This window comes from Cibotium barometz, chromosome 37 (assembly GCF_041138505.1).
Source record: "Cibotium barometz isolate CiBa-2024 chromosome 37, ASM4113850v1, whole genome shotgun sequence".
In the NCBI taxonomy this organism is placed as follows: Eukaryota; Viridiplantae; Streptophyta; class Polypodiopsida; order Cyatheales; family Cibotiaceae; genus Cibotium; species Cibotium barometz.
Genome location: NC_141082.1, coordinates 20,522,642 through 20,550,481, shown reverse-complemented (window position 1 = coordinate 20,550,481; position 27,840 = coordinate 20,522,642). Strand labels below are relative to the sequence as shown.

Sequence of the window (27,840 nt, the reverse complement as noted above, 5' to 3'; positions counted from 1 at the left end):
AGGAGGGGCAGACATAATTCAGGGAATCCAGTGGGTTCACAAGTTCCAACCAGATATTGATTGGGACATGCACACTTTTCGGATTATCCGAAATGTGTCCAAAGTCCCAGTGACCATTAAGTGTGAGCCAAGAATCCCGAACTTTCCTCTCGTAAACCACTTGCAGGCTAAACGAGAAATCAAGAAAGACGCACAATGCACAATGGTATACATCCAAACTACCTAGAAAGTGGCCAATGCTTCAGTGAAGTACCGGGCTCTCCATGACAAGTTCCAGAAGATTTTTCTTCGAGACAATCTCCCTCCCCAGCTCCCCCCGTCTAGACCAGAGGACCACAAGATAGACCTCCTCCCAGGCTCGGATGCCCCGAGCAAGTTTCCATACCGCTTGTCCAAGGTGATGGAATCAGAGTTGGACCGCCAACTCCAAGAGCTATTGTAATCAGGCTTCATACATCCCAGTGTCTCGCCATTTGCAGCACCGATCCTGTTTCTCACGAAGAAAGATAGTTCTTCTCGATTGTGTGTCGATTATTGTGCACTCAATAAGCTGACTATCAAGAGTAAGTTCCCGATGCCTGCAATAGATTATATTCTCGAGAGGCTTAATGGAGCCAAGGTGTTCTTGAAACTAGACTTGAAGAGTGGGTACCACCAAGTTAGGATTGTTGAGAGAGACATCCCCAAGACAGCCTTACGTACGAAGCGGGCTCACTATGAATTTGTGGTCATGCCTTTTAGCTTGACGAACACCCCAACCACATTCAACCACATGATGATGCATGTTTTCAGGGACTTGATTCGACAGTGTCTGTTCATATTTTTGGATGACATACTGGTATTTTCAACTACTATTGAGCAGCATGACATTGATGTGGAGAAAGTCTTGAGGTTGCTAGAAAGCTACGTCAATGAGAAGAAGTCACAATTCTATTTGTTCGATGTTCACTATCTTGGATATATAATCAATGCTGAGGGCATCCAACTTGATCCGGCCAAGTGTTGAAAGTCGACATGTACCCTAGCATGCTTGTACTGGTCATTTCTATGAGGCCCTGCATTAGCATATATAGCAGACATCATTTAGGATTTTCCTAGCATTTTATGAGTCTTTTTTAGGCTATTATGGCACATTTATGCCTCACGACTGCTATCGGCCTACAGATGGCCGACTGGCTCATATGGGATATATATAAGAGTCCACACCCTTCTCCCCATACCTCATCTCATTCATGCATATTTGTTGGAGGTTATTGACTGTTGCAACAGTCACCTACGGGCTTCCCTTGTGCTCATTTTCAGCAATAAACGACTGTCTACAGCCTTCTACAGTTTGTGCTTTTGCTTACAACCTGTGTTTTCTCTTTCTTTCATGGTATCTAAGTCCAACGCTGACCTACCGGCAGTAAAGTGCTGCGTTTTTTTGATTGGAGCAGAGGCTTCCTCAAGAGTGCTACGTTTTCTGCATCTGTAGCCTGGGACTACCCTCCCTCCCTTTCTTCTCTCTCTTCTTGCTGTGCACAGCTTGAGAGGAGGCCGTTTGCTGTTTTTTTTTTTACAACCCTCTTGCTTCAGAGAAGGTTTCTTGTCAGAGGACATGGCTTCAGGAGATTTCTCTACTGCTGCTCCTTCTCCAATTGATACTCAGCACCTTCACAGCCTGGATCACCTGCTCCCGCTCCCCAAATGGTTCTTCTTCCCAATCTTTCTTCTCTGAGTTTCTCTCATCCAGTTCATGCTCCCACCCCTACCCATATACCATCCTACACTCCTCCCCAAATTAGTGACTCCATGAAGCTTACAGCAACCAACTATTATACATGGTCTTTCTACACTCAGTTATTGCTAGTAGGAGCCGATGTGTGGATGTCCATCTCCACATCTCACTTGGTAGGACCCTGCTTTGGATGCTCGGGCCTGTCTTATCATCATCCACTGCATGACTCCCTCTATACAAGCACAGTTGGTCTCTACCCGGACTAATGCTCATTAAATGTGGATGGAGATCCAGAGGAGGTATGGGAGAGTTTCGACGGAGAAGATTGCCAAACTAGAGTCAGATATAGAAAAGATTACAATCAATAAGTCAGATAACATGGTTGAAAAGATTACAGAGTTCACCCGTATCAAGCTACAGCTTAAGAAGTACATGAGCACAATCAACAATCCAATTCATAAGCTTCTTGGTAAATTGCCTGCTTCCTTTGATTCTTTTAGGGATCATATTTACTTCTCCCCCCTTTTGAGAAAGTCGTGAGTTATCTCCACGACAAGTACATGCTTCGCGGAAAAGGCAAGTCGGAGTCTGCTTTTGTTGCCTCTAACAAGGACAAAGGCAAAGGCAGAAAAGGAAACTCCAACAACAACAACCAAAACAAAGGCAAAAGCAAGCGTAAACAAGATTCAAAGGAGTCCAAGGACAAAAGCAATGAATGCGATTACTGTGGCAGGATAGGTCATTATGAGGCTCGCTGCTTTGCTCGTCGTGATAGCTCTTGAGCAGCCAATGCCAAGTATAAAGCCCAGGATGCTTCCAAAGCATCTGACAAGGACAACAACAAAGACAAGGGCAAGGACAAAGGAGGGATCTACCAAAGTAGCATACGTGGCAATCACAGATTCTTCCACTTCTTCACAAGATTCACTCCTCGTGATCACACAGATGACTTCTCCAGAAGAGGTCAGTGACACACTTGCAGCGTTGGAATGTTCAATGGGTTGGTGATAGTGGTGCTTCTGCCCACATGACCAATCAAGCCCATACCCTGGAGGACTACCAGACTCTCTTCTTCAATTCATATCAGCGACAACTCCTCGCTTCATGTCACCGGTGTTGGTAATGTTTCTTTGGGTTCCTCTGCCACCTTACATGATGTTTATATGTACCACGGATTTCCAAAAATCTGTTTTCAATGTACAAAGCTTCTCAAAGGGACTTGGTGTGTACTTTGATGATGAGATCATTGAAGTGATCAACAAGAAGACTCTCTCGATTGTTGCCAATGGAGTCCATGATGGAAGTCTCTACAAGATCACCAACTTTACTTCCCAGCTCTCTCGCACTAACTCCCATATTCATCAGCTTTTCTCTCCCTTGATGGCTTTGGTTTCTGAGGCAGATACTTCTCTGTGGCATTCACGCTTTGGTCATGTACCCATTGCTACCTTACAAAAGTTCCATTGTCAACAGGTTGTCAACGGACTACCTCAACTCAAGTCTCTTTCACACATTTGCTCATCCTGCATGATGGGCAAGCATCATCGAGATGCATTTCCATAGGAGGCCACTCATCAAGCAACACAAAGACTCAAGCTTATACATGCACATCTTGCTGGACCCATGGAGGTTGAGTCTCTTGGAGGGGTTCGATATTTTCTTCTTGTGGATGATTTCACTCGCAAAGTCTGGGCATGTTTTCTGGCTCGCAAGTCAGATGCTTTTGCCAGTTTTAGGACTTGGATCGCGATGGCGGGAAGTCAATCTAATATGAGTTCCATTTCTCCGGACTGATAATGGTGGCAAGTTTGTACCATTTGATAACTTTCTTGCGTCGAAGAGCATTCACCGACAGACCACAATTCCTTACACTCCTCAACAGAATGGAATTGTGGAATGAAAGAACCGGACCGTAAAGGAGATGGCTCCTGCTTTGTTGCATCATGTAGGTCTCCCTATTGCTTTCTGGGGTGAAGCTGTGGCTACCTCAGTTTATCTCATTAACCGCTCTCTCACTAAAGCCATTGAGGGGATGACTCTGGAGGAGGCTTTTATAGAACACAAGCCTTCTATATATCACCTACGTGTTTTCAGTTGTGTTGCTTATGTCCATGTCCCAAATTAGAAGAGGACCACACTCGCACCAATGTCAAAGAGGATGATCTTCACAGTGTACAATCTGAGATCCAAAGGGTACCGCTTTTGAGATCCGAAGGTTGATGACATCATCATTTCCCGTGATGCGCAGTTTGATGAGAGCTTGTTTGACATCGACTCCTCTCCATTTGATGCGTCTAGAGATTTTCTGGATGATCCATCCTCGGCAGATGTTAGTGATCTTATACCTCTTCCATGTTCAGCTCCTCCTCCTCCTCCTACTGCAACTCTAGTGCCAGCTGCTACTTTACAGCCACCAGTTCTTGTTGTACTAGCTTTTGAAACTCCCGATCCCTCCACGAGTCTTACTTTGACTCCAGGATTATCCCCGCCTATGCTTACTTCATCACCTCTCCCAACAACATCAAATGAGTCTTCTACTGCAGCTGGATCTTCTTCTGCATGCTTTGAGAGGAATACTAGCCTACCTCGGTGGGTTCAGCAACTCTTTCGAGATTCTGGTCTCACTAATGCGCAGCTCCATAACTAGATCTCTACCACTATCCCTAGACCTCGCCGTTCATCTCAAGCTTCCACATCTCATCACAGAGTGAATTATCCCTCATGAGTTCCCTCCAGGAGATCGATGAGCCTGAGAGTCTAGAGGAGACTCTTTCACTGCAATAGTGGTGGCAAGCCATGGAAGCAAAGATGTCCTCTATTGAGAGGAATCACACTTGGTCTTTGGTGCCACGGCCTCTACATCGTCGTGTGATTGGTGTTAAATGGATTTTCAAAGTCAAGTTTCATACAAATGGTACTTTGGACAAGTACAAAACCCGCCTTGTTGCTCGAGGATATGCTCAAAAGGCAAGTGAAGACTTTGATGAGACATTTGCTCCTATAGCCAGGTATACCACCATCAAGATTGTTTTGCGTAATATGCAGCAGAAGTCTTCGTATTGGAGGATCCTGTCACACAAATGCTCAAACCGTCGTCTGTATCCTGAGTTTCGTGAGTTTAGCAATCCACTTTAATACTTCAAACTTTAAAGAGATATGAGAGAGAGATATGAGAACTCTACACCAGATTGGGTCCCAAATTACCCACTGAAGGGCCCGCTATCCCGTTACCGAGATAGTATTTGCTTTATTGCTTTAGAGAGAATGACTGTGGACTGTAGATAAGCCAAACGCAAGATCTCGGAGGATCGGAAGCCTGGCTGAACCGTACACGGCTGTAGAAACACCACAATGAACTGATCTCGAGCCTATGCACTCTTCCCAAGGGCATGAGGAAGGGCTCCACAAGTGGACTATTCTAAGCTATGAAAGTATGTCGAAAATGCTTATGAATGCTGTGTTACCTTCACCCGATGGCTGGGGCAGGTGTGGATGATGCATAGTAGCCTGAGAACTGCTGTAGGACTGAAAACGCAAGGCTGGGCTGCTGTAGAACTGTAAACGCAGGGCTGCAGTGAACTGGACACAGGCCGGCTGTGATGTATGCAAAAAACGCAAAGGTATATGTTGAATTGGGGCCTGTGGAAGTGCTGAATGGCTGCGCCTATGATCTGCAAGGACTGCTAAGCTACTCAGTAGTCTACTGGACTGCTGCGTTGAGGTACAAGTACTGTTGTACGGCTGCGTTGGACTGCTAGGGCTGATTGAAGCAAAACGCAGGTTCTCAAGGCTAGAGAAGCAAACGCAGAAGCTCCAAGGGGTTGGATGAGTCTATGGCTGCAGGCGTGGATGCTCCTAAGTTTTAGCCAAGAAACATGGAAAACATCCTGCATTGTCCAACTGGTAGGCAACTTTAACTTCATGGAGGCATCACTTAACTTCTTAACTATTGGAAAAGGGCCAAAACTACGGAATGAAAGCTTGGGACAATGTTTGCCCACTTGATTCAATCTTTGTTTCAAGATGCACTGATAGACCTAATCCCCTTCCTTGAAGTGGACATCTCGTCTAGACTTATTCGCATGTCTGTGAACTAAATAATGGCCATGCTCAAAATTGAGGGCCAAACTGGGTTGAGTACCAAACTCTGCGGAATCGACATACGGATCGTCTATGCTATTTAAGTCTTTTCCAGAGATGTTGAGAAAGGTAGACTCCTTACTGGTCTGGATGCTGGTCTTTCGACTAAGAACATCTCCTACTGGGTTATGCTAACCAGGGATGTATTTGATCATTCCTCCAACCTAGTGGAAGAGCTGACCCTGTCTAGTGTGCTGAGCACTCCACTGGGCACTTGGCATCGTCAGGAGCCACTTAAGTGCTTGGTGGTTTGTGATGACTGTGAAAATGCGTCCATAAGGAACAGGTTTCAAATGTTAGTACTAACTACTGTTCTAGCTTGCCCTTGAAAGTCTTGGAAAGACGAGAAAAACTTGCTAGGAGGTTCTGCTAACTGTGGGACATCATCCTTAAAAATGTCTGAATGAGAAAGGAGATCTGCCAACTGAGGGACTCAAGATGATGAGACAGTGGTTATCGATGAGATAGAAGCTGTCTTAGCATAAATCAATGCTCCTTCTGCTCCTTTGCGGATAGCTCGTCGGACCTAGAGCTAAGAAATCATAGGAACGCCAAGAATGCTCCTATCCCCCCGAATCATGACAGGCTCAAGAAAACTTTTAGAGATAATAAAGGTGTCCTGCTCCCAATTGGGGATAGGTTCATACTGACGAAACCACTGGATTCCTAAGATCACGTCACATCCCAAAAGAGAAGAGACAATGAAATCTCGCTGGAATGAGGCCTTTTGAACTTGAAAAGAAAACTGCTGTGCATGTTGAGATATGTGGGTGCAAAGACCAGGTGTAAACCCGTCTACCTCCAAATGACAGGGCACTAAGGTACAACTCATGTTGGTAGCCAACTGGGAAGAGATGGTGTCCTCAGAACTACCCATATCAGAAAGAATTATGAACTGTCGGCTCTTGGCCGAGCCATAAGCTCGGATCACGCTTTTCTGTGTAGTTGTTGCCTCACCCTCCTGCTTAGCATCAAGCACCACGGATGGCATGGGATGCATAGAAGGTAAGATCTGAAACCGCATTGGTGGTAGCAGGCGGGTCTGGAGGAGCAGGGGGATACTGCGGCAACTGTGGGGCAGAAGGCACTTTGGAGGCTTGCTTCGCTTGCCTTTTTGGACAATCCTTCTTACTATGCCCTATGATGTGACTGAAAAAACATATGTTGTCTGACTGATATTGTCTTTGCTCCTCTGGAGGAAGATAGCCTCCAGTGATGCCTGCTTGAGCCTTTTCCTCAGGGGTTTTCTTAGGCTTGGATTCCTTACCCCCTGAACTAGAGCTAGGACTGTTGTCTGTCTTAGTGTCTTTAGAAGACGAATTACCCTTCCCCTGTTGAGGTTTGGTACTGGACTGTGATGACTGCTTGGGCTTGCCTCCGTTCATCTTCATTTCTTCATTCTGAGCGAGAGTCAGAGCCCAGTCATATGTACTAGGTTCAAAGTTACGAACTGTGAACCGAATGTTAGGATCCAATCCACGAATGAATTGCTCCATCTTGGCCTACGCAGATAGCCCTAACTGCTGTGCTAAAGTAATAACCTTTCCGGAAAACTGAAGCACTAGGGATCCGTTCTGTCTGAGTCCATAGAACTCATCTGCCAGACCGGTCATGTACTAGGGCGGGAGAAATCTGATCTTCAAGTCATGGACAAAGATGTCCCAGTCAAAGACTGTGACACCTGTGGTCTGGTCTATATGAATACTAGACCAATGTTGCCACCAAGTGACTGCCTCACCAGTGAGATAGGAAGCTGCTACGTGGACTTTATCTTATGGGTCTATGATCCTAGATAGTGGAAAATGAACATTAAACTAATGAATAAATTGATTAACTGTTGAATGATCACACTTACCATCATACTTACTGAAGATTGGTTAACTGCAAATGACGGTAGTTGATGCTGTGCGGACTACGGACTGGTGGCACCTATGGCTGGGGAAACTGAGGAGAGATGTTGATACCTCAAGTGTATGGCCTCCTTTTCCCGTTGGTGCTCGAGTAACATACATTCTCGATCAAGCTCACGTTGGTGCTCCTGAGCGGCGAGTTCAACCTAACGCCGGTCTTCGTCGATCCTGCATTGGGCTTCCTCATAGTCCCATCTTTCTGCTTTTTCTTGTTGTTTTCTTGCTTCTGCTTCTACTTTTTCTTCTCTCCTTCGGGCCTCATCCTCTCTCCTTTGTTGTTTCATCTGAAAGAAGAGGGAGATGTAGTCGGGTGCTGTTGGAGGCAGAGAAGGACGTGCTGCTACTGCCTCCAAGAGTTGGAGACGCTCCATGAGCAACTGGTTCTGAGCTCTAAGAAGAGCTATGGTGTCTGCTGTAGACGGAAGAGCATGGTCTCCTTCGCGGGGGAGACGTCTTTCGGCTGATGAGTACTCTCTTCTGTAGACATGATGCTGAAGTCAGTGGTCGTGCAAGAACGCAATCTGACCATCCAAGGATGCCTTCATGCTAGGATACGGTGTGTGTGTTCAAGTTGAATCTGATACCAATGTAATATGCAACGAAAGTCTTCGTATTGGAGGATCCTGTCACACAAATGCTCACACCGTCTTCTATATCTTGAGTTTCGTGAGTTTAGCAATCCACTTTAATACTTCAAACTTTAAAGAGATATGAGAGAGAGAGATATGAGAACTGTACACCAGATTGGGTCCCAAATTACCCACTGAAGGGCCCCCTATCCCGTTACCCAGATAGTATTTGCTTTATTGTAGATGAGCCAAACGCAAGATCTCGGAGGATCGAAAGCCTGGCTGAACTGTACACGATCGTAGAAACACCACAATGAACTGATCTCGAGCCTATGCACTCTTCCCAAGGGCATGAGGAAGGGCTGCACACCTGAGGCTGAGAAGGGACTGTACTAGACTATTCTAAGCTATGAAAGTATGCCGAAAATGCTTATGAATGCTGTGTTACCTTCACCCCATGGCTGGGGCAGGGGTGGATGATGCATAGTAGGCTGAGAACTGCTGTAGGACTGAAAACGCAGGGCTGGGCTGCTGTAGAACTGTACACACAGGGCTGCAGTGAATTGAACACAGCTGGTTGTGATGTATGCAGAAAACGAAGAGGTATATGTTGAATTGGGGCCTGTGGAAGTGCTGAATGGCTGCACCTATGATCTGCAAGGACTGCGGAGCTGCTGAACGGTCTACTGAACTGCTGCGTTGAGGTACAAGTACTGCTGTACGGCTGTGTTGGACTGCTAGGGCTGATTGAAGCAAAACGCAGGTTCTCAAGGCTGGAGAAGCAAACACAGAAGCTCCAAGGGGTTGGATGAGTCTATGGCTGCAGGCGTGGATGCTCCTAAGGCTGAGGATGAAAGGTGCCTGGCTTCTGAAGACTGAATGGGCTTCTAAGCACTATGCAAGCCTATTCATACTAGTTAGGGGTTGGTCAAGTTGGCTGGTCATAAATGTAATAAACTTTATGTTTAGAAATGGAATTAAATGCTAATAAAATACTATAAAATATTGAAAAAATACCAGATAAATCCTAGTAAATTTCATGAGGCTTCTATGATGTTCTAAATGATGCACAGGCATATGAATGCATGTTATGCAAAATGCAGAGTGCTTTCTAATGCAAACCCTAAGGCTTCTACTGACTCTACATGCATGAATGATTCTCTCCAAGTGGGTTAAGGAAACAGAATTTCCATCGGAGTCGAGCCAAAAATAGTAACACTCCTAAATTTTAGGAGTGTGGTCCTTTGTAGTCTAGGATAATCCCCCATTCCCAAAGCTTGTACTTTCCAAATATTTAGACATCATGGAGTCCACCAGACCCCTTTCATACTGGGAAATGTCCAAGCCCCCAGCTTCTTAAAAGTTGTCCGCAACTTTAAACTTCAAGCCATATATTCAAGATATAATCATGTCCCATCAAGTGGGCGAGACGAGACAGTCTCAAAAATCTAATATAGCTGAAGAATCCATGTCCCAAAGAAATAGGTGAGACTAAATAAGTCTCCATAATACCAATATCAAAATCATGTCCCAAAATAAATGGGCGAGAATTCCATGGAAGATATGCTAGACACAGGCACAAGAGTCAATTGTGTCTCAATCACCAATATCAATGAGATAATCATATGCCAATGAAAATCACCAACCAAGTGCTAAGACACTTAAATAAGTGCCATGCACAAGAAACTAGTGCCTCGCACAAAAACATGTGCTATGCACACAAACTGGTGCCATTCAAGAGCACAAACCATGGTGACAGAAAAGCTAGTTCTCCATAGTTCTGGCAATCCTTTCTCCCAATCCCAACAGTTCCCATGTTCTCCCATACAATCCCAACTCTAATCAACAAACATGGTGTGGAAACAATGAAACACTCACTCCACAATCGCAACACGAATCCACATATATGGTGGAGTGTTCATTGAATTGTCCTCTCACAATCCAACATGAATCCACATGCATGGTGAGATGAACAATGAACCTCTTGGCCTCTGTATGGGGAGATAGTGATTCTAATATGGCTTTAAAAAATAAATAAATCCATGTCCCAAATAAATGGGCAAGACAAAATAGTCCCATAAGTCCAAATATCATAATCATGTCCCAAGTAAATGGGCGAGACATCAAAGCGTCATGTCCACTTAACCACTTGCACTCCGTGTTGGTACTCTGACCACACACCTTGGATGAGAGATGGGCTCAAGTAACAAGATAAAACAATCAGTCGCAGGCATAGATAGCCTGGTGTTCCATAAGCATTTCTGCTACACATAGTTTATAGGCATTTCGGCCACCAATAGTTTGCAGGCATTGCGGCCACCAACTCACACTACCCTCCCAAGTACCCACATTCCCTTCCATCTGCTCTCTATTGTTCTACCCAGGTATGGTAGAAACAATCTTCAAGAGAGCATGTAGGACAAGAGAACACACCACACGGTATGTTGTGCTCGACAGTACCCTTTGAAGTGCCCATGTTCCCTTCCATCTGCTCTCTATTGTTCCACCCACACATGGTAGAAAGAATCTTCAAGAGAGTACGTAGGACAAGAGAACACTACATAGGGTATGTGAACCATGAGTTTCATAAGTCCAATGCATCCCAAATAAAGGGAGCCAAAAAGAATAATCCATAAACCTGAGGATAGATCCAAATCCCTAGAAAAGAAGTCTAGGAATCCATAGACCTGTATATCATAATCCTTGTATACCATAACTCTTACCACATACTCCGTGCTAACCACACACCTTGGAGTAGAGGTGGACTTTATCCATAAAAGCATCATATCCATGAGATATCCAAAGATTTCTTCTCTATAAACTCGGACAGATTCGTCCATAGAAATTGCTTGTGAAGCCCAATATCTATATAAATCTCGTCCAAGAAAGAAATCTCCATAGATATAATCCATCCCAATAAAGGGAGCCATGAAAAGAATTCATCCCATTAAAGGGAGCCATAAACAATGTTTCCCTGAAACCATCTCAAGGCAAAACTTTGCATAGCTATACAAGGGTTAGTGAACATCAAAAACACTTCATAGTGAATAGCAAAAGCACCAACTTTGCAAACTCAAAGCATACTTAGCTTTTCTTTGCCAGGTTGGTCATGAAGCCAAAAGAAATATCTCCTCACCATAAGATATCCCCAAGATATATCTCCATATAGCTTGCTTGTAAGCTTGATAATATAATCCACAATATCCAAATGGAAAGAGTGCTAAATGTATGTACATAAAGCCAACTCCATACTTCCAAGATAAATTTTGTGAATTCATAAATCCTTAGATCAACAAGCTGTCTACTGCTCATGCTCTTGCTTCATAAGCTATGAAGTGGCTGGCCGTGCTTAACAGCAATGATGGTAAGTGTGGTCCCCAGTTGAGATCTTTTCTCTTCCTTATTGATAGAAGGAAGCCTATGCTCTGATACCGATGAAACTCGCGGTGCCCAGGGGACTAGGACCTTTGACACACTTGTTGATACCATCGATACATATTAAAACATTTAAACATGGCCACAGCCTTAACACATATCCATCATCACTTTGCATAAAACATAAAAGCTGGACAAATCATCCACAAATGCTGAAAATGGAGCTTGCACATGTGACACCACATAGAGACCGGAATGGGTCCCCCCCCCCGGAGTACTTTTTTACCCAAGGAGAATAATATCATGTACAAGCTTTGAGGGCCTTACTCTCCCCACGGGAGATGCCGGATTATCCATATACAAATGCTATAACACAGCCCAACACGAGGCTACCAAGCCGGAACACACGCTGTAGAAATGCCGAGCAACCAATATAATCCATATACCTCCGTGTGGGTACTGATTCTTCCCCAAAAACCACGGGTCTTCATGCAATAGAGCTAGTACAACAGGTTCAGCTCTCCATTCAACCGGTACAATAGGTACAGTGGCTGGTACAGTCGGGACAAGGGCTGGTACAGCCGGGACAAGGGCTGGTACAGTAGGTACAGTGCTTGGTACAACAGGTACAAGGGCTGGTGTACAGCGAGTACAGTGGCTGGTGCAGCAGGTACAAGGGCTTGTACCAGTACAGTGGGTGGTGAAGCAAGTACAAGGACTGGTACAATAGGTACAATGGCTAGAAATCATAATAAATGATTAAATACCCTTGCCTTCAGTATTTCTTCGCGATGGAAGCCTCCAAAACAGTCCCCAACAGTCGGTATTCTTCATTGGCAGCCTTCAAGAGAGAGAGAAAGAGAGTACCCATCATTAGGGCAGCCTATAACGGTGGTAGAGGCTAGTGTGCAACAAGAGAGCCTCCATTAATGAAGAGAGAGGGCTCCAATTTATAGATTTGGGCCTCCCATGAGCTAAAATGGCAAGAGATGGCTACAATGACAAGTGGAGAGCCACACAATAGCTGGAGTGACAAGTGTGAGACCACTTGTCTCACTTTGATCCACTTTCTGACAAGTGTGAGGCCACTTGTCTCACTTTGATCCACTTTTTTTGCCACATGTCCCAATCTAAGAGATGGGTTCTCCCATAATCTTTACCTCTAAAAATATCCCAACTAGTAGATATTTTGTCATAGGCACTTTGCCAACTCTTGGTATCTGCTCAATTCGAGGTGTAATGACGCGAATAGAATTTCCATCGGAGTCGGGCCAAAAATAGCAACTCTCCTAAATTTTAGGAGTGTGGTCCTTTGTATTCTAGGATAATCCCCCATTCCCAAAGCTTGTACTTTCCAAGTATTTAGACATCCTAGAGTTCCACCAGACCCTTTTCATACTGGGAAATGTCCAGGCTGGTGACAACTAGCTACAGTCTTCTACAGTTTGTGCTTTTGCCTACAACCTATATTTTCTCTTTCTTTCAAGGTGGCTGAGATTGTCAATTGGGAAGTACCACAGACCGTATATGACATTAGATCCTTTGTGGGTATATGCCAGGCATACTCCACCCACATAGACGGGTTCTTTGACCTCGCGGCGGCGGATCTCACCGATCTGCTAAAGGGTGTCAAGACTAGAAGGCAACGAATCCGAATGATTCCACGAGTGTTATAGATGTTCAAGAACCTCAAGGTGGCTTTGTCAAAAGCACGCCTTGTCTAGTACTTGTCTCGTGAGCCGAGCCGTTCCAAGTAATCACCGATGCAAGTAGCATCGCAATTGGAGGTGTGTTACAACAAAATGGCCATCCAGTAGCTTACATGTCTCGTAAGTTACTACCCGTAGAAAAGAATAACTCAGTCTACAATCAAGAACTCATAGCAGTTATTCAGGCCTTGAAACATTGGAAGCATTTCCTTTATGGCCGTGAATTTAAGGTTTGCACTGACCATCAAGCATTACGCTATATTCAGACAATGCCAAGTGCACAGTGGAGTGACCGTCAACACCGTGGAGCCAAATCTTCCAACAATTCGGTGGTATGATCGAGTACCTTCCAAGAAAGGCCAACCCAATGGCCGATACGTTGAGCAAGAAGGGAACAATGACATTGATTCAGACCACTAGACTCCACCTTGTTGGTACAGGACTAGATGACATAAAGCACACGTACACGAATTCCAAGGAATTCAATACACAATGGGAGCAGGCATTGGATCCCATAGGACCATGTCACTTTTTGATATGAGATGGTTGGCTTTTCTACAACGATCGACTTTGTATCATGAAGTCATTCAAGGCAACTCTTCTCCACGACATCCATGACGCCATCGCTGGTGGTCATCGGGGTATGAATTCGACTCTGGAGAAGCTAGAAAGGCAATATTATTGCCCAAGAATGAGGCGAGATGTGTTCACTCATGTGCAACAATGTGACATTTATCAAAAAGTGAAAGCTCCTCATGGGAAGAAGATAGGGTTGCTATAGCCTTTACCAATTCCCGAAGGACCTTTCCAAGATATATCAATGGACTTTGTCACAACTCTGCCTCCAATCCGGGTAAGCATAATACACAATGCTTAACTATTGTTGATAGATTTAGCAAATTTGTTATGCTTATTCCATACAGGGCCAATGTGACCACCGAAGACATTGCCCATTTGTTCATTCGGCATTGATACCTGATTGGCAAGACCCCTAGAACCATAGTATCAAACCGAGATGCTAAGTTCACCAATCATTTCTGGACAGCATTGTTTGATAATTTTGGTACTAAACTGAATTGTTCCATTGCATTTTACCCACAAACTAATGGCCAGACAAAAATCTACAGCCAGGTTGCCTTTGCTGTGCTGAAGTGTTATGTCCACGACATCAAGGTAAGTGGGAATCATATTTGCCTTTAGTTCAAACAGTTTTGAATGATTGATTTTCTTCAGCTATTAGCAGGACTCCATATGAAGCAGCGTTTGGAAGATCATTTCAATCGCTATTGACCAGAACCTTGTCTCCAGTACCTAAAACAAACAAAATGACGGAGTCTTACCATGAGATTTTGGAATCAATAAAAGACAGGTTGGCTAAAGCGCAAGAGGCATACGCTCGACACGCCAACAAAGACCGAAGAGATGTGAAGTTCTCGAAAGGAGATCAGATTTATCTTCAGATTATGAAGCAAAGATTGAAATAGGTGAACAAGCAATGCCCAAAGTTATCGTTCAGGAGCTTCGGACCTTTTCTTGTCCAGAGAAAGATCAACGAGGTGTCAATGAAGTTGAAGCTACCTCCGGGCTAGACTATGCACGATGTGTTCCATGTCAGTTGGCTGAAACCATATGTAGGTCCAATCCCTTCAGAAGTGAAAGACGAAGTGGAACCAAATATAGTGGATGAAACCGAAGTGATGATTTCAAAAAATTCCTTTTGCACCGCTTCAAGCATGGCTCAAGCCGAAGACAAAGGAACTCACGAAGCAGTATGGCTTGACAAATAATTCTTTGACGATTATCCAGCTTTATTGACGGACTATCTGGAGGCTATGTAACTTTCGTTGAGTTAAGCAGAAGGGGATGTTACGTGCATCCCGCACTTGGATGCCACGTAGACATATCTGAACAAGAAGGTGCAAGACCTGGAGTGGAAACTGGTCCCATGTGAGCCCAGTTCGGGACGAGTCAGACAAGGGTTTCACTCTACGCATCCAAGGTCAAGTGTGCATTGTCCTGCACATGAAGCAATGCCAGTCCATACTATGAGTCTCCCTCTAGAATGATGTGAGGTGTCCTGTGTATTTGGTTTGCAACCAAATGCCAAGCACCTGTTCTAGAAGCATGTAGGTTGCATCTAGAAAAGAGCCAACCCTTAGGGCTACAAAAGAGAGTCATCTCTTGCAGTGGGCATGGGGCACACTTTTGAGCCACCCCGAGGGGCCGAGAGGGCCCCAGGCTTTGCCCACCAGCCCTAGAATGGGCTGGGCAGGCTGTCGGGCAGCCCAAGGGGGCCTGGCCAGGCAGCCGACAGACCCTAGGCCGACCACGCGGCCAGGTATGGGGGCTGCCCATACGACTTGCGCAAGGTGCCCAACAGCCAAGAGAATGTGCACGGTGGCCAACCCGGGCAGTAATGTGAAACGGCTGCTTTTTTAGCATTTATTGCATGTGAGACCTGGTCGTTAAGTATTTAAACAAGCCGACCCTGTTTGGGCTAGCCGACCAGAGCATATAGGGGGTATAAATACCCACCATAGAATTCAATAGTGCTATCTCATAATTCACAAAGGTGGTTGTGTTCCAAGGGCCAAGACAGCCAAGGGGAAGTGCTCAACCAAGGTAAAGAAGTGCAAGTCGAGAACCAATCTTTATTTCAAATTTACATCATTCTAATAAAGCAAATACACCATTCGTGGTGGGTGCCCTACAAAGGGTATTCGGGACCCAATACTGTGTCGTCTTCTCCTTCCCTCCCTCCCTCCCTCTCTCTCTCTCTCTCTCTCTCTCTCTCTCTCTCTCTCTATCTTATGCACATCTTCTCCTATGTTGTGTGTTATATTCTTCGTGAATGATTGATGAATTCTGAGCATTGAAGGTACCGATTCTTTCATCAAGCTTCCGCATGTTATACCTTCTCCACCTAAGAGGATAACTCTATCTGAGACACGCAAAAGAGCAACTCGAGGGAGAAGATGACAAGGGAGTGAGAACCAAGAGAACCTCCTCTAATACCAATTGTTGGGAGTGGAGATCAAGATAGCAACACACACATAGATGCAACGAGCAAGGAAAGATAGATAGAAGCTTAACACTAAAAGTAGATTGATGAAAAATGAGTAAAGTGCAAGTGCAATCACATGATAAGGTCACTTGCACACACTCATACATAAGCTCGAGAGAAAAAACCTCCTAAAGAGGAAAAAAGTGTCCCAGCCCATTATTAGCCTACCTCCACACATCACTACTATATAAATGACCACAAGATTGTCTCTTGCAAAAGTGTGCTCAAAGAACGTTCTCCTAGTCTAGTTAAATTGCTCAATTTTTCCATCTATGAGATAATAACATTGCTTACCATGGATTGATAAGCATCAATAAACATGATATAATCCCATGAAACACAATGGCATGTCTAGTTCATGTAAAAGAAGATGAATAGTAAATATCATGGTTGTATCAACACAACCTTTACATGATGCAAGCTTTATATGCATGGCATGATATACTTTCCTATTCACGCAATCCCACATTGGAAAATGTTGGCCCTCTATGTATGGTAAGACAGGATTCAACTGCCATGTCAATATGCACACTCTAGAGCTTACAGTTGGCTTGATAAACCCACGTCACAAGGATACCGCACATTTCGGCTTGAAGCTATTCTTTTAACCACACCTATCCACGTCTACTTTTCTTCATGGATCTGCCAACAACCTCGCACATTCCACCAACAACCCCACCAACACCTCCTATGCATGTTCATGATGTTGCATCATGGAATGTAAATTTGGCAAATCAAGAGCTCTGCTGACAACCTCACACCCACAACCAACCACATCACAAATGCCTACTATGCGTTAAAATGATGTTGCATGATGACATACAAGTTTGATATTTGATTTGTGTGTTTGTTCCTTTGGAAGTACATCCAAATTTCCATGCTTCCAACAAAAACCATAATGGTAAATGCAAATTGCAACCTTGAAATGAACTGAACGCAGAAGACTGTCGGCATGCTTAGAGCTCGCAGCATGAGATATACGGCAAGAATGGCCAGCAACAAATGCAGAAACTTTTGCATGTAATGACAATTACACAGAGAAGTAAGTTACCTTTCTCAGCCAGGGGTTTGAACAGAGCATCTGGGGCGGCGGCTTCACCCCAAGCTACACCAGACAAGAGGTTATCTGTCTGCTGAATCAGGCTCCATTCTGCAACTTTCGACACGGCGCCGCCTTTCCCTTGATCTGAGGTCCAGTTGGGCGGCGATTTGTAGATGTTAGCTCGCTCTTTGCGAGCAGGCTTGGAAACCTTGATGCGCTCGGCCAGGACTTGGAGATTCTTGATGGTCTCCTCAGAGGAAGGAATCCAGAAGGAGCAATTTGGGAGAAAAGGGAGCCACGAGGGCACAGCTTTCCTTACCCTGTACTCCAAGAAGGCCTCCTCGAGCACCTTCGCGGCGGCGGGCTCGATTTTTCGTCCCAAAAGCTCTTCCCAGAGGCTCTGGGAGTGTGCATTTCTGCGGCAGCACACGGAGGCGCCGCCCCGCGATTGTGCTCTCCTCGCCAAGGCTGCCGCCATCATATATGAGTGGTTTTGCAAGGTGTTCAACTATACTCATATTTTGAGTTACCTATAGAGAGTCTAATTTAACATATGACTTTGACTGTCGAAGGCTAGCTAATTCTATGAAATCACTAACGTGTGTGCCGTTGTCACCAATGTCATTGGTTCTGTTTAATGACTCTGTTTAACATATGACTTTGACTATCAATGCCTGGCTAATTCTATGAATCAAACCAAACATATAGAACCTTGAGATAAGCTAGAGAAACATAACATTTCATTACAAGGATCTAGAGACGATGCCTATGTCAACAAGTGAAGATCTTACATGTAAGTGTATTCAAGGTCTTACCCCATAAATATAATGGTTGTTGATTGGTCAACTACTATGATAGTTGTTGATTGGTCAACCAGTACAGAATTGCACTGAATGGTAATTACTAGTGGTAATGTCCTTTAGTGTAAACCCATCAGCTTTCGAGACAGGAGATCTAACGGCCTCCATCATCTTTTATTGATCTTGATTGTAAAAGAACTCTCAGGTTCTTATATCTAGAATGAGAGAGAGAGAGAGAGAGAGAGGTGCAAGATACTTTGATGTTCTTACATTAACGCCATGTGGTGTAGTTTTACTTTGGGTAACGAAAGTATTATAACTTTTATTTGGAGATCTTATATACAACAAATCTCTCTAAGGGGCACATGTCTAATGAACATGAGCCTCCAAAGAACTCAATGAAATCAAGATTTCACATCAAGAACTCCGAATCATGCTAGTCACATAACCCACACATCCAAGGGATTAGATGTAGGGAGTGATGTTAGCCCTAGTCAATGATTTGACTGATTAGTAAGTTGAAGGTGATTGATGATGTTAAGGATTAGATGTGTGCAAATTACAAAGGTTTATTGAAAGGATTAAGCACTGGAGCAACATCTAGATCATGTGAGAGTGTTACTCTCATTCATGTTGTGCACATTGTGATTCTTAGTAACGTAGTAATGCAGTAGGTTCTAGTAGATCCGGATAGGTTATGTAAATTATTCATAATTATTTTCTGAGCTGTTGTTAGTACGTGTTAATGTTAATTATGTTCTAAGTCGGTGAGCGCTCATGGAAGGAATCCTCTTAGTGCTCCTCTTCATCACGGGGGTAATGGCCTAGGGACACATGTGTCAACAAGTGACGTATTATTCCAAATCAAGCAGAAGAATGCCATTACCAAAACTCTAGAAGGAAAGGCAACAAATTAGCTAGCCCCAGATCACTTTGCAACATTATAGCATTGAGAGATCACAGAATCTCGAAGAATAAAACACCTGCATATAAGTGCTTCAAAAAATTAAAGCAAAAGGAGCTGCCAATGGAGGACTATGCAGCAAAACATCGAACACTGTCGAGCAGAGTGGATCTGGCAAGTCAATTGAGGCATTAATGGTTTGTTAGGGCATTGCAGTGGAAGCTCTAGCTAGCAATGGGAACACAACGGGTTTGAGAAGCGAAGAGGAAGAAAAAGGTCATACTCAAAGCACAAGAGCCGGTGAAAGGAAAGTCAAGACTCAAAGCACAAGTGCCACGAACAAAATAAGGTTAGAAGCCATAAAATAAAGCCGAAGAATTGTTTATTGTCATGTTTGGTAGGACTGTAAGAGGAAATGGGTTTGGAGTCTGAATAGCAACACAACAGGAGGAGTGTAAGGTTATTCCCTACTATGCAATTTGCCCAAACAAACACACATGCCACCAAGAATTGCACATATATAATGGTCAAATGCACCATCTACCATGGGTGAAAGGTCATGGGCAACATATAATCCAAGTTGTATAGGTAACCCCATTGAAGAAGTTAGAACCCACAGGCAAGACAATAGTATAGAAGACATCACCTTAACACACATGCAATGCTATTATCCTGAACACATGCAATGCTATTATCCCGGACACAAGAAGACAGAATGTAGATCGTGGCAAAGACATCAATAAAGAATTAGAATGGACGTATGGTGAAACTTCAAGAGGAGCAAGAGCTCAGCCTCCATGAGTTAACATGGTGGAATTAGAACCTATGCAAGAAATCCCACCACCGATGTGGCAGTAATGGCAGTGATGGTTTAAAAGGCCAGTGTTTGAAGAGCTTAAGAAAGAAACTTCAAGGACCAAGGGGAAGACCATGGATTGGGAGGGACACACTATAAGAGAATCATTGTTTTTTGACGCTTAGTTTCCACACATGGTCGCGTCGTCGATATGTGCATTGAAATAGGCATCGAAATATGCGTGGAAAAATGCGTCGAAATAAGCGTGGAAAAAGTTATCGGAATAAACGTCGAAATAACAGTCGAAATTTTTCTTTTTAAAAAAATTAAATTTATATATAATATTTGTTAGTTCCCATCATGGGGTGTGTTTTAGCCTTCTCTTTCTACCTCTTTTTAAATTTATATATAATATTTGCTAGTTCCCATCATGGGTTGTGTTTTAGCCTTCTCTTTCTACCTCTTTGCAAGCATATGTGTCTATGAGAGAGAGAGAGAGAGAGAGAGAGATGATCAGAGAGAAAGAGATAGATAAAGAGAGAGGGGGGGGAGAGCCGAGGGAGAGAGGAGGGTATAACTTCCATCACGCTCTTTGAAGGAGAAAAAATGCTAGCTCCTCCTCCTCATCACTAAGGTGCAATTAAGAAAGTGCTCTATTTTACAATGAAATTAAAGTTCATCATCAACTTGCTCGTCCTCAGCGAGATCTATGGCTCCAAATAAATCTACTTTTAGAAATACTCCATCATTGTTGTCAATTGGTGGAACTGGTTGTTTTGTAGTAGTAGAAGGTAATTCATCCATGTCGTCATCCTCTTCTAGCTCTAGCATGAGAGCTGTCGATGCATCATGATCATACTTAGCTTGAATCTCTTCTTCTTCTGGATTATCTCTAGTGTTTGTTTCTCGTTCAAGATATATTTGCTCAATGAGTACACCTTCATCTGATCCTAATCCCGTGTGAGCCTCACCTACTTCCTTAACTAGTATGTCTTCTTCTTGTTCTTGTTGTTCAATAGGTGCTAGTGGTGTATGCTCAACCATCACATGATCTTGGGGGAGTTCCTCAGCATTTGGCAAAAACAATCAACTGCTATTTTCACCTCTTCAAATATTTATTTTCCATGTGGATTTATTTGGATCACAAACAACCATTTATGATCTGTCGTCTTCCACAAAGATGACTTGCTCACAGTGCTCTGGTAGCACAAATGTGTCTCTTTGGTCAATCCATATCTTTGTGCAGTCTACTTGAAGAAATCCACACTTGTCTTTGCGTACAGTTACTTGCGCCCCTTGAGTTACTTTCTAAATCCAACCTTGATAATATCTTGGATTGTTCCACAATAATCTAGCATGCCTACTTCAGTATTGCTATCACTTGCACTTGAACGACTTTCTTGCATGAAATTAGTCTTCACACCACAATAAAATGTTGTTCTCTTTTTATCTATTCCTTCTACTCGAAAGTGACGTCCGTGTGACCAAATTGTCCCAAACTTATGATACTGCAAGCACAATAAATAAGTACTTTTATTGTATAAATTCACGAAAGCACAACATAAAAGACAATGCGTAGATATCTCTAACTCACATACATGGAAATCACAACCATATGCAAGCTCCTCCTCCTCATCACTTATTGATTCACCATTGTGTTTAGCTTGTAGTATGGTTTGCTTGAGCCATTTATTAGAAGGAAAGTCTGGAAGAAGTGCAAGTTCTGTTGGGTACGGTAGTGTGCGGGTTGTTCGACTCCTTCTAAAACTCAAATGAGCTTGGTCCCTTTCAGCCTTCACCAAGTTATATCTCTTGATCCATTTCTCCATAGCATGTGAGTTTAAGATGCAAAATTTATTGATCTTCTCATGCAATGCTACATCCATTGTTCTCACAAGGCCTTTCCCTTGTGGCTCTTCCCCAACTAGTCGATCATCTTCTTCTTGTGTCCATAATCTTGGCATATCAAGATCAGACGTACTGAGAAATTTAGTTATATATACAAGTGATTCTTGAACAAGCCATCCCGCTGCCATACTACCTTCAAGACGAGCTCTTTGACGAACAAATCCTTTAAGTGTCTTCATAAATCTCTCCAAGAAAAACATCCATCGGCTATGGACAACCCCAACCACAACAACTTCATCAACCACATGAACTAGCAAGTGCAATTGAATGGTTAAAATACTTATTGGAAAGTATTTCTCAGCCATTGTAACATCCTCGATGGAGTTTAATTGTGCTGCTTCCAAGGTGTCTCTACTAATCTCTTTCCTTGATATCCAACGTACCATTGCACCAATTTTATAAATTGTTGCTCTAATGTCATCGTTGAGGCAATCCTTGATGGCTATAGGAAGCACGAATTGCAAGAAATTGTGCCAATCATGACTCTTCAAGCCACTAAGCTCATCGTCCTTTGTAAATGCTCCCTTCAAGCAATGTATGTATCCTGTAGGGGTACGAAACTCAATAATGCACTTCTTTACATGTCATTGCTCATCCTTTGTCATGACCCAAGGTGCTTTTGGTAGCTTCACCTTTCCATCTGCTCTATTTTGGGCCCATAAGTGGTGCATGTGTTGAACCTCTTGTAAATCATCTCCTTGTGCCTTGCTCTCCTTTGCTCCTGTGATGGTTTTCCAACGCACCTCGGCTATATTCTTGAAAACGTGCATTGGGTCAAGAAGATGGTTCACTAGAAGGTCATTCCAGTATGGAAGTTGATGGAAAATGGATAGACACTTCATTCCTAGAGGTGTACATTGGATCCAGCTCCCATAAGGTCCTCCAATCACTACTCTTCCATATGCGAGGAGACCTCCCTATTCCTCATGCAGAGGATGGTCCACTGGGAGATACTTCTTGTGGCCCTCGTATACTATCTTCTTCATAGACTTTGAGTATCGTGCCTCAAGTTGCGGCCCACATAATGGACATCCATTATACCCTGACACTGAAAGCCCTTTAGAACATCAAAAAAGATTATAGCATGTAAGTTTTGATGACAATCATGACTTAACATAATATGTTAACAAGCTACAGTATTACCTTAGCACTCTCCATAGCCAGGCCAATCATGCATAGTCCACATAAGTATTCCTCTCAATGTTAGCGCACGTTGTCCAAACCTCTTGGAAATATCATGAACTTCAATGCCCTCCCATAGAACACGAAGCTTCTCAACTAAAGGGGCTAAATACACATCCATGTTCTTCGCTATTCGTATAGCTTAATGCATAGATTAAGCTCTATGCATGCATTCATAATGCATAGAGATATATGCATAGATTAAGCTCTATGTAAGAGCTTAATACATGCATTAAGCTCTATGCATAGAGCGCATTCAGCTTTATCTATGCAGGTATTAAGCTCTATGCATAGAGCTTAATGCATGCATAGAGCTTAATCTATGCATGCATTAAGCTCTATGCATGCATGCTTAATGCATAGTGGCGGGATACGGTTTAGTTTAGGATAGCGTGGCTTGCATAGTGCTTTATGCAAAAGCCTCATGCATAATGCTTTATGCATAAGCTTTATGTATAAGGCCTCTATGCATAGAGCTTAATGCACATGTATAGAGGTTTTGTTTTGTAGGTCCTCTATGCATAGAGCTTAATGCACATGCATAGAGCTTAATCTATGCATTAAGCTCTATTTATATAGCTTAATGCATAGATTAAGCTCTATGCATGCATTCATAATTCATAGAGATATATACATAGATTAAGCTCTATGCATAGAGCTTAATGCATGCATGCTTAATGTATAGTGCCGGGATACGGTTTAGTTTAGGATAGTGTGGCTTGCATAGTGCTTTATGCAAAAGCCTCATGCATAATGCTTTATGCATAAGCTTTATGTATAAGAGCTCATGCATAAGCTTTTGTATATATGCATTACTAATCCTTTCCTCACTCTTTTATTGGTTTTGTAGGTCCTCTAATCCTCTCTTTCAACATCACGAAAAAGAGGTAAGTGCTTTTCTATCTTTCCTGTCTTTCCTTTATTATTATTGCACCCTTGGGTGTTGGGGATTTGTTTTGTAGATTTGTGCATAAGCATTATGCATAATGCTCATTCATGCTTTATGCATAAGCCTCATGCATAGCTTTATGCATAAGGCCTCATGCATAAGCTTAATGCATAATGCTTTATGCATAAGGCCTTATGCAAAGTGCTTTATGCATAAGCCTCATGCATAGCTTTATGCATAATGAATGTTGAGGGATAATTCATATGTATGCTCTTATTAAAGTGTCCATGTGGGCTTTGTTATGTGTGTGTAGAAACATGTCTCACACTCCAGATGAAACACCGGCTTACTCTCCATACTTCTCTCCATATGTCATGTCACCTAACCAGTTCATGGGTTTTTTAGCACAAGCCACGCCCGAGCAAAGAGCGATGGCACAACAATATTTTGGGAGGGGCAGGCACTTCGGTCGCACCATCGGGCACCACCATCGCTAACCCTAGTTCGCCTGTAGAAACCCCACAAAGAGCTGTTAGAACCCCTCCCTCAGGTCGCTCGTCCACTCGCAGAGCACAACGCTCGAGAAGTAGAGGTGGAGGCGGTTGTTTTTCAAGTGGGGGCACGGATAGGTCTACACCCCCACGTGAGCGTCCTTCCCCATCTAGCGCCAAAAGCACTCCATGCTCGCGATCATTGGTGACGTTTCGACACACAGCCCACATCCGCCAGTGGAGAAAAATTTTACACAATTGTCAATGGCAATGTGGTTTTGGATAATGTCGGGCAGCAAGAGATGAAGAGCCGCATCCGCGAGCTTTGCCACATTGTCTTTGCAAATGACTTTATGGCCAAATTTGGCAAGAAAGATAGAGTCATAAATCAAATCAAGGATGAGTACAAGCGGCCGACAGTCGTGATGTCATCCCCATAAGGTGGATAAAGGACCACATAGTGGATGTCATGAAACATTGGTGGGGACATGTGACTAGGAGAGTGAAGGCAGGGGGTGAGAAGCCTTGGTACATGAGCATCGAGGATTGGAATGAGAAGAGGCAAAAGCATGCTCGCAATCCCCAACGCTACAAGTAACAAGAGGATGCGGCCAAAGCCCGAATGGAGAGTGTAGGAAGCTCTCACCTTGGAAGCGGCGATTGGGACGTATTCCATGTCTACTTTATAAGTATCAACATTTATCTTGTATGTTTCATTTGATGTTATGTCTACTTTGTAAGTATCAATGTTTATCTTGTTGTTTTGGTACTTTTAAAATCAAGTGGTTGGTCGGTCGGCAACGGGAGAAGAGGACGTTGCTCGTCACCATAACATATACTTTCTTTTGGAGAAGGTTGAGCAAGAAGGCACCAACCTCAATTGGGGGCGCATTGTAGATATGGTAAGTGCGGCAAGCCTTAACCTTATGATTTATATACTTGCTTTGCCTTGTCATGTTAGATTGTTGTTTTGGTATACAAAAAAAAGCATCTTGTATGGTTTTTGTAGGGACCAATGCCTGATCCTGAGTGAGGGCTCCGCATAGAGTGGCCTTGCCCATGTCTTTCTCCTTGTACATACACATTTTGGTCAGCTCACATCTTTTGTTTGAGCTTGTATAGATTGTATGCAAATTTTGGCTTATCTCGTCAGAGCTTGATATGTAAATTTCAATTTTGGCTTATCTCATCAGAGCTTGATATGTAAATTTCACATCTTGCAATATAATTTGGCCATTGTTTGCACTTGTGTGAATTGTGTGCCTACTTTGTAATGTTGAAAACGTTATGGCACTCTCTCTAACTTTTTCAACAAATTCGCTTCGTTCTTCACATCACAGTACAGTTGCCTTTGGTATTCTATAAATTTGGCATAATGGTGCATCCAGCTACAAGATTGCAGCTGGATGCACCATTATGCCAAAAAAAATTTAATACCTACACGTGTCAAAATAAGCGTCGAAAGTTTCTTGCATCCGTCAAAAACAGCGTTGAAAGTTTCCTGCATCCGTCGAAAATAGCATCAAAATGACAGTTGAAATAAGTGTCGAAATACGCGTCGAAATTGCAGTCAAAATAACCGTCAAAATAGTAGTCGAAATATCAGTCGTCGAGATAGTCGTCAAAAACACCGTCGAAAAATGCGTGGTAAAATTACTTTTTTCGACTCTTGTTTCGACGCTTATTTCGGCGCTTATTTCGACATTTCTATTTCAACACTTTTTTCGACGGGTATTTCGGCGCTTATTTCGACATTTCTATTTCAATGCTTTTTTCGACGGGTATTTCAATGTTTAGGGGATTTTAAGCTTAGTTCTAAAACGTCGAAAAAAGCGTGGATAATGGCCCCGCCTCTTGTAGTGACAATGATGAGTCGGAGAATAAGTAACCAACGTTATGCATAAAAAACACAAGGGATGATTTGGAAGGCTTAATTGAATCTTGCCCAACAGATAGTTGCAAAAAAGGGTTCGGAGAAGCTTCACCATGAGTAAATATAGAAAGAGATTGCCCAAGGGAAGAAAATAGTTAATGAGAATAAATAACTCTCAGTATGGTAGTTAGGATGGAACCTTGTTCATGGATGTCATGATGGAGAAGTCAAGATCGAGGGGACAAAAAGGATAAATAGTATGATCTCTGGGAAGATCTAAAGGAGATCAAGCTTAATATTACACTAGATCAGTTTCTCAGCCTTGTGCATAACTATCGAATGTAACTCATGCAATGAGTTGAAGGCAGTTAGAAGAAGAGCATAAGATGTCATTAAATGAAGAGATGGATCAACCTAGAAGAAAAGGCTACAGATTGCAGTTATGTGGAGCAAGCAATTAGATAATGAGACTATGATATGATTTTGTGGTTCCTGAAGTGACGAGGGTGGACAGTGCCCGGAGTCCTTCTAAATGGTGGATCTAGAGTGGACATCCTCATAGAAGTACTGGAAAATCACTAGGAATAAAAAATGTCTGCTGGACCAGCACCCTGCCTAGTGAAGGTGGCAAATCAAAGGAGAGTATGACCAGTTGAAATTGTTTCTGGGGAACACATAAGGAGAGTATGGTCAGTCAAAATTGTTTGTGGGAGAACACATAAGTTTGTAGTGGGAGATTGCAACTTTCTGATGGTCTTTATAATCCTTAGGATGGAGGAAGCAGATCCCAATAGAACTAGGAAAATGGATGATCAACAGAGGCAAGAAAAAGCCGCAAGTGTTGGTAGTGTCAAGGGAGGAAATCAAGTCATCATGTTGAAGGAAAAGGGAATGCAATAAAAAAAAATGGGGCAACAAAGGGGACAACACACATGTCTATGGTGGGTGAAAAGGGTATCATGTAGGCAAGGAAAAGGACAAGAAAGGGGAAAACACGTAGGTCCATGTCATGGCAAGATTAGAGGGCACAATGTGGGTAAGGAATGGAGAGAGAGAGAGAGAGAGAGAGAGAGAGAGAGAGAGAGAGAGTTATGTGTCTTTGAGTGTGGCATGCATATTTATTTCTCTGTGTGCATGCATATTTGTGTCTTTGAGTGTGTGTGTGTGTTTTTAAAATATATAACATATCTATAGTCAAACCTAAAGATTTCGGAAACCGCAAAAGTTTTGATAAATAAAATGTTTAACATGATTATAAAACAAGAGTATTGTTACAATAATCACGTTATCAAAATTATGAGACAATCTCTCAGGTAGTACACCATGTGTCCAAAAGCTTAGACTGCTAGATATTTGAGAGGGTACAACCTGTTACCTGCATTCATCCAACACCGACAAATAGATAGTTAGCCTGTGTGTGTCTTGCAGGTGTCTTAGGCCCTACCACGTGTTATAGATGCCACTCAACTAT

At 43.1% G+C, this 27,840-nt stretch overlaps 1 protein-coding gene across 2 annotated transcripts in view; it reads right to left on the bottom strand.

The window, feature by feature from the left end:
- The window catches only part of LOC147617047 (uncharacterized), a 44,668-nt gene extending 26,654 nt beyond the window's left edge, over nt 1-18,014 (bottom strand). For both annotated transcript variants that reach the window (XM_086776673.1, XM_086776674.1), the window contains exon 1: nt 17,536-18,014. In XM_086776673.1, the coding sequence (XP_086632799.1) occupies nt 17,536-18,007 (472 nt within the window). In that variant the 5' untranslated portion in view covers nt 18,008-18,014. The remainder of the gene's footprint in view (nt 1-17,535) is intronic.
- Between the last annotated feature and the right edge of the window lie 9,826 nt (nt 18,015-27,840).